We start from the raw sequence: 6745 nt of genomic DNA on the forward strand, positions 1-6745 counted from the left end.
AGGGGCAGCGGCGAGGACACCGGCTGGCACAGGAGGACATTGTCATACGGAGACATCTGGGGGGAGAGAGCGGAAGGTCAGGAAGACGCCCCCTGCTGTCCGGCCCCCGCATACACAAGGACTGTACTACACTATGCAAGAGCCCCTATAGGGGGCGCTATATACCTGGATCAGGATGCGGGGTCTCTGCGGGGAGGGGAAAGGAACATTGAACATGAAGTTTGAGATGTGTCTGTGAAAAGAGGAGAAAAAAAATCATGAAAAATCAAAAGAATTCACAGTAGGTGCAGGGGGCAGAGGTCAGCACTGGGGGGGGGGGGGGGGTCAGGGCGGCCATATTGGCTCACTTCTCTATGGGGAGCACGTGGGGCCCAGAGATGGAGTAACGATAGATAAAGGTCAGAAACTTCTGGAACACATCGAAGAAGGGCCAGCGGGACAGGACACAGACGCTCCTCTTGGTCTGGACGGACTTGCTGCTGACCGGGCGCTTGTCCACCACACTGAGCAGGCCGAGGCGCTGGCACTGCTTCTCCGTCAGCTGCTCCCGGGGGTACTGCTCGTAGAACTGGATGGCAGCCCCATAGACCTGCAGGACACATAGGAGGTCAGCCCCACTCCGCGCCCGCCAGTATCGACCCCCCCCCCCCCCCCCCCCCCGCCCAGCACTCACCTTGTCACCCGACGCTCCAGTCAGGACGAAGGTGGAGAAGACGGGCAGGTGGTACTTGGTGTTCAGGGACCAGCTCTCAATGGTGGCGCCCATGGGGAGGCAGAAAATGGGGACCAGCTCCGGAAACGGGAACATCTCATTGTCCGTCTCGGGGAAGCGGCTGATCACCCCTAAGGACAACGAAGGGTTAATCCAGGTGATTAACCGCAGAGATGTGACCGCAGAGATTGGGGCATCCCCCTGCCCCCACTTACCCGCCTCATACACCAGGCTGTGCACTTTGGCCATCGCTTTCTTGTAGCAGAGGAATAAAGCTGGCCCGAACTGAGGAGAGAGAAGAGAGAGGTGAGGAAGTGCAAAGCACAGGCTACATCCAGAGCTGCCGAAAAACACTGCCCCCCCCATCATGGCCTGTACTCCACTCACATCCAGAGCTGCCGAAAAACACTGCCCCCCCATCATGGCCTGTACTCCACTCACATCCAGAGCTCCTGAAAAACCCTGCCACCCCACCATGGCCTGTACTCCACTCACATCCAGAGCTGCTGAAAAACACTGACCCCCCATCATGGCCTGTACTCCACTCACATCCAGAGCTGCTGAAAAACCCTGCCCCCCCACCATGGCCTGTACTCCACTCACATCCAGAGCTGCTGAAAAACACTGACCCCATATCATGGCCTGTACTCCACTCACATCCAGAGTTGCTGAAAAACACTGACCCCCCATCATGGCCTGTACTCCACTCACATCCAGAGCTGCTGAAAAACACTGACCCCCCATCATGGCCTGTACTCCACTCACATCCAGAGCTGCTGAAAAACCCTGCCCCCCCACCATGGCCTGTACTCCACTCACATCCAGAGCTGCTGAAAAACACTGACCCCATATCATGGCCTGTACTCCACTCACATCCAGAGCTGCTGAAAAACACAGACCCCCGCCATCATGGCCTGTACTCCACTCACATCCAGAGCTGCTGAAAAACCCTGCCCCCCCACCATGGCCTGTACTCCACTCACATCCAGAGCTGCTGAAAAACCCTGCCCCCCCACCATGGCCTGTACTCCACTCACATCCAGAGCTGCTGAAAAACACTGACCCCCCCCCCATCATGGCCTGTACTCCACTCACATCCAGAGCTGCTGAAAAACCCTGCCCCCCCACCATGGCCTGTACTCCACTCACATCCAGAGCTGCTGAAAAACACTGACCCCATATCATGGCCTGTACTCCACTCACATCCAGAGCTGCTGAAAAACACTGACCCCCGCCATCATGGCCTGTACTCCACTCACATCCAGAGCTGCTGAAAAACACTGACCCCATATCATGGCCTGTACTCCACTCACATCCAGAGCTGCTGAAAAACACTGACCCCCCCCATCATGGCCTGTACTCCACTCACATCCAGAGCTGCTGAAAAACACTGACCCCCGCCATCATGGCCTGTACTCCACTCACATCCAGAGCTGCTGAAAAACACTGACCCCCCCCCCATGGCCTGTACTCCACTCACCTCCAGAGCTGCTACCTACACCTTGTCTTATCCTCCACTCACCTCCAGAGCTGCCACTTACATCCTGTCCTATCCTCCACTCACCTCCGGAGCTGCCACCTACCATGCTGGTGTTGAGGTTGCGGTCCACCTTGCAGAATGTGTGGGGAGTGCTGTCTCCTTTGCTGGGGTTGATGATGCAGATGTCCATCACGCCCAGGGTGTTCAGCCCAGTGACTCGGGCGCCCTCTTGTAGGTCAGGAAGGTTTTGGGGTGCCCGGGGGCCCCAGAGCTCAGGTTTGCGGAGTGGCTGTAGGGGGTGGTGTCGATGACCTGGAAGCCGGGCCGGAGCGTCTCCTTCCCCTCGTAGTAGACCCTGCGGAGGAGAAAGGCTGGTTACCTGGCTATGGCGGCGCCCCCCCCCCCCCAGGCCGCAGCGCCCCCCCCCCCCCCAGGCCGCAGCGCCCCCCCCCCCCCAGGCCGCAGCGCCCCCCCCCCCCCCCCCCCCCCCAGGCCGCAGCGCCCCCCAGCGTACCCCAGCTCTGTGATGGGCGTCTTGTCGCGGCCCCCGGCGGTAGCACAGGTACATCTGCTGGTTAGTGATGAAGCTGGAGCTGAGGTCGGCCGTGTGGCCCCCGGGGGTCTTCTCGATGCAGGTGAATCCATGAGGCACCTCCTCGGACTGCGAGCGGATGATCACCGCAACGTCTGTCACCGGCTCCGCCGGCCGCGTCGGCCTCTGACGATTCTCCTCCTCCAGCGGCCGGGATGTGGGCGTCAACCCGGCAACCACAAAGTAATCCACCAGCTTGGGGGGCCCCTCCTCCATCATGGCTGCATCTCACGGGCCCTGCGGGGGTGAGACAACACCTATCAGGTGACTGAGCCACGGGGGAGGGGGGAAGCACAACTCCTATCAGGTGACTGAGCCGCGGGGGAGGGGGGAAGCACAACTCCTATCAGGTGACTGAGCCGCGGGGGAGGGGGGAAGCACAACTCCTATCAGGTGACTGAGCCGCGGGGGAGGGGGGAAGCACAACTCCTATCAGGTCACTGAGCCGCGGGGGAGGGGAGAAGCACAACTCCTATCAGGTCACTGAGCTGCGGGGGAGGGGAGAAGCACAACTCCTATCAGGTCACTGAGCTGCGGGGGAGGGGAGAAGCACAACTCCTATCAGGTCACTGAGCTGCGGGGGAGGGGAGAAGCACAACTCCTATCAAGTCACTGAGCCGCGGGGGAGGGGGGACGGAGACAACTCCTATCAGGTCACTGAACCGCGGGGGAGAGGAGAAGCACAACTCCTATCAGGTCACTGAGCCGCGGAGGAGGGGGGACGGAGACAACTCCTATCAGGTTGCAGCAGCAGATAAGGGGCGCCGCTGATCTCGGCAGGTTCACTCTGCTACAGCTGCCTGGTCATGTGATGCTGCACCACTGTAGGGATCACTCCCTATACCCACCAGGGCCCCCACACGATCAGCTCATAGTCAGGGGCCCCCACAGTGCAGAGACTCACCCACACACGGCCGCTCACTACCTGCTGCGCTGGAGACAGAGGGGGCAGGAGCAGCGGCAGCGCAGGGCTGTCAGTGGCAGCAGAAAGTGAATGGGGAAACAGGAAGCAGCGACACCTCCGACACTTCCTGACAACCAACACACACAGCAGAAAGTGCAGAGCATGCTGGGAAATGTGCGAGGGTCCTGCACAGAGAGGCCTTCAGGGGGGGCCGCACACACAGGGGGCACTGTCACTGAGCAGGTCACGGCAGGGAAGGGGTTAGACGGGGACGGCGGCGAGAATGGAGAGGCCGCAGCTGTTTTAGGAACTGAGCCCTAAAAATAACCTGTAGGAATAGTAACACCCCCCCCCCCCCCCCGCACTGTAAGAGTGCCCAAGGGGGCGGGACTAGGACTATGGGCAACGCCCCCAGCAAACGGCAGCCTAATACACTGAGCCCCCCAGACTATACATCCCCCAGGCCCCCCTGTATGTGCCCCCACTATATGTCCCCCAGACCCCCCTGTATGTGCCCCCACTATGTGCCCCCCTCTATATGTCCCCCAGACCCCCCTGTATGTGCCCCCTCTATATGTCCCCCAGACCCCCCTGTATGTGCCCCCCACTATATGTCCCTCAGACCCCCTGTATGTGCCCCCACTATATGTCCCTCAGACCCCCTGTATGTGCCCCCACTATATGTCCCCCAGACCCCCCTGTATGTGCCCCCACTATATGTCCCCCAGACCCCCCTGTATGTGCCCCCACTATATGTCCCCCAGACCCCCCTGTATGTGCCCCCACTATATATCCCCCAGACCCCCCTGTATGTGCCCCCACTATATGTCCCCCAGACCCCCTGTATGTGCCCCCACTATATGTCCCCCAGACCCCCCTGTATGTGCCCCCACTATATGTCCCCCAGACCCCCCTGTATGTGCCCCCACTATATGTCCCCCAGACCCCCTGTATGTGCCCCCACTATATGTCCCCCAGACCCCCCTGTATGTGCCCCCACTATATGTCCCCCAGACCCCCTGTATGTGCCCCCACTATATGTCCCCCAGACCCCCTGTATGTGCCCCCACTATATGTCCCCCAGACCCCCTGTATGTGCCCCCACTATATGTCCCCCAGACCCCCTGTATGTGCCCCCACTATATGTCCCCCAGACCCCCTGTATGTGCCCCCTCTATATGTCCCTCAGACCCCCCTGTATGTGCCCCCACTATATGTCCCCCAGACCCCCTGTATGTGCCCCCACTATATGTCCCCCAGACCCCCCTGTATGTGCCCCCACTATATGTCCCCCAGACCCCCTGTATGTGCCCCCACTATATGTCCCCCAGACCCCCCTGTATGTGCCCCCACTATATGTCCCCCAGACCCCCCTGTATGTGCCCCCACTATATGTCCCCCAGACCCCCCTGTATGTGCCCCCACTATGTCCCCCAGACCCCCCTGTATGTGCCCCCACTATATGTCCCTCAGACCCCCCTGTATGTGCCCCCACTATGTCCCCCAGACCCCCCTGTATGTGCCCCCACTATATGTCCCCCAGACCCCCCTGTATGTGCCCCCACTATGTCCCCCAGACCCCCCTGTATGTGCCCCCACTATATGTCCCCCAGACCCCCCTGTATGTGCCCCCACTATGTCCCCCAGACCCCCCTGTATGTGCCCCCACTATATGTCCCCCAGACCCCCCTGTATGTGCCCCCACTATGTCCCCCAGACCCCCCTGTATGTGCCCCCACTATATGTCCCTCAGACCCCCCTCCCCTGTATGAGCCCCTTGTGCACCTGTCATGCCCTCCCCACGCCCCCTCCTGCCCCCGCGTACCCCGGCCCTCGCTCTCCTCGCATTGGCAGCTCCTCAGGTGACAGCTCCGGGCTCCGCTCCTGTCACTCGGCCACCATAGAGCTGTCAGAAATCTGTAGAGGGGCTGCAGATCACCATAGAGAGGACAGCGGGAGATAGCACGGCTGCAGTTGCCATAGAGATTGGTGGCCTGTAAGATAGAGAGGAGAATCTGCGCAGAAAGCGGCCGCTGTACACGATAGAGACCAGCAATGGGGTAGAGCGGCGACTACTATGTGTGCTAACTACAGACTGACCTCTAGTGATAGCGCCGCGGTACTGCAGTGTAACGGCACAATAACACAGTGTATTTTCCATACTGCCACCTATAGACCGCTCTGAGTACCACGTGTGATTACTGTGTATTCTCCATACTGCCACCTATAGACTGCTCTGAGTACTACATGTGATTACTGTGTATTCTCCATACTGCCACCTATAGACCGCTCTGAGTACTACATGTGATTACTGTGTATTCTCCATACTGCCACCTATAGACTGCTCTGAGTACTACATGTGATTACTGTGTATTCTCCATACTGCCACCTATAGACCGCTCTCAGTACTACATGTGATTACTGTGTATTCTCCATACTGCCACCTATAGACTGCTCTCAGTACTACATGTGATTACTGTGTATTCTCCATACTGCCACCTATAGACAGCTCTGAGTACTACATGTGATTACTGGGTATTCTCCATACTGCCACCTATAGACCGCTCTCAGTACTACATGTGATTACTGGGTATTCTCCATACTGTCACCTATAGACTGCTCTGGGTACTACATGTGATTACTGTGTATTCTCCATACTGCCACCTATAGACTGCTCTGAGTACTACATGTGATTACTGTGTATTCTCCATACTGCCACCTATAGACTGCTCTGATACTACATGTGATTACTGTGTATTCTCCATACTGCCACCTATAGACCACTCTCAGTACTACATGTGATTACTGTGTATTCTCCATACTGCCACCTATAGACTGCTCTGAGTACTACATATGATTACTGGGTATTCTCCATACTGCCACCTATAGACCGCTCTCAGTACTACATGTGATTACTGGGTATTCTCCATACTGCCACCTATAGACAGCTCTGAGTACTACATGTGATTACTGTGTATTCTCCATACTGCCACCTATAGACCGCTCTGAGTACTACATGTGATTACTGGGTATTCTCCATACTGCCACCTATAGACA

The 6745-nt window shown here is 58.0% G+C and overlaps 1 protein-coding gene across 1 annotated transcript; it reads right to left on the bottom strand.

Annotated features, from left to right (window-relative positions):
• Nucleotides 1-6: 6 nt before the first annotated feature.
• On the bottom strand, nt 7-5728 carry LOC142186387 (DENN domain-containing protein 4B-like; the record flags this gene model as incomplete). The annotated part of the gene is given in 10 exon segments (XM_075261232.1): nt 7-56; nt 166-232; nt 348-589; nt 674-843; nt 928-997; nt 2296-2402; nt 2405-2547; nt 2707-2738; nt 2740-3021; nt 5514-5728. Coding segments are annotated over 9 exon segments (1145 nt in total), but the record flags the coding sequence as incomplete, so codon positions are not given.
• Nucleotides 5729-6745: the final 1017 nt, after the last annotated feature.

Source organism: Leptodactylus fuscus, assembly GCF_031893055.1.
Source record: "Leptodactylus fuscus isolate aLepFus1 chromosome 7 unlocalized genomic scaffold, aLepFus1.hap2 SUPER_7_unloc_1, whole genome shotgun sequence".
Lineage (NCBI taxonomy): Eukaryota > Metazoa > Chordata > Amphibia > Anura > Leptodactylidae > Leptodactylus > Leptodactylus fuscus.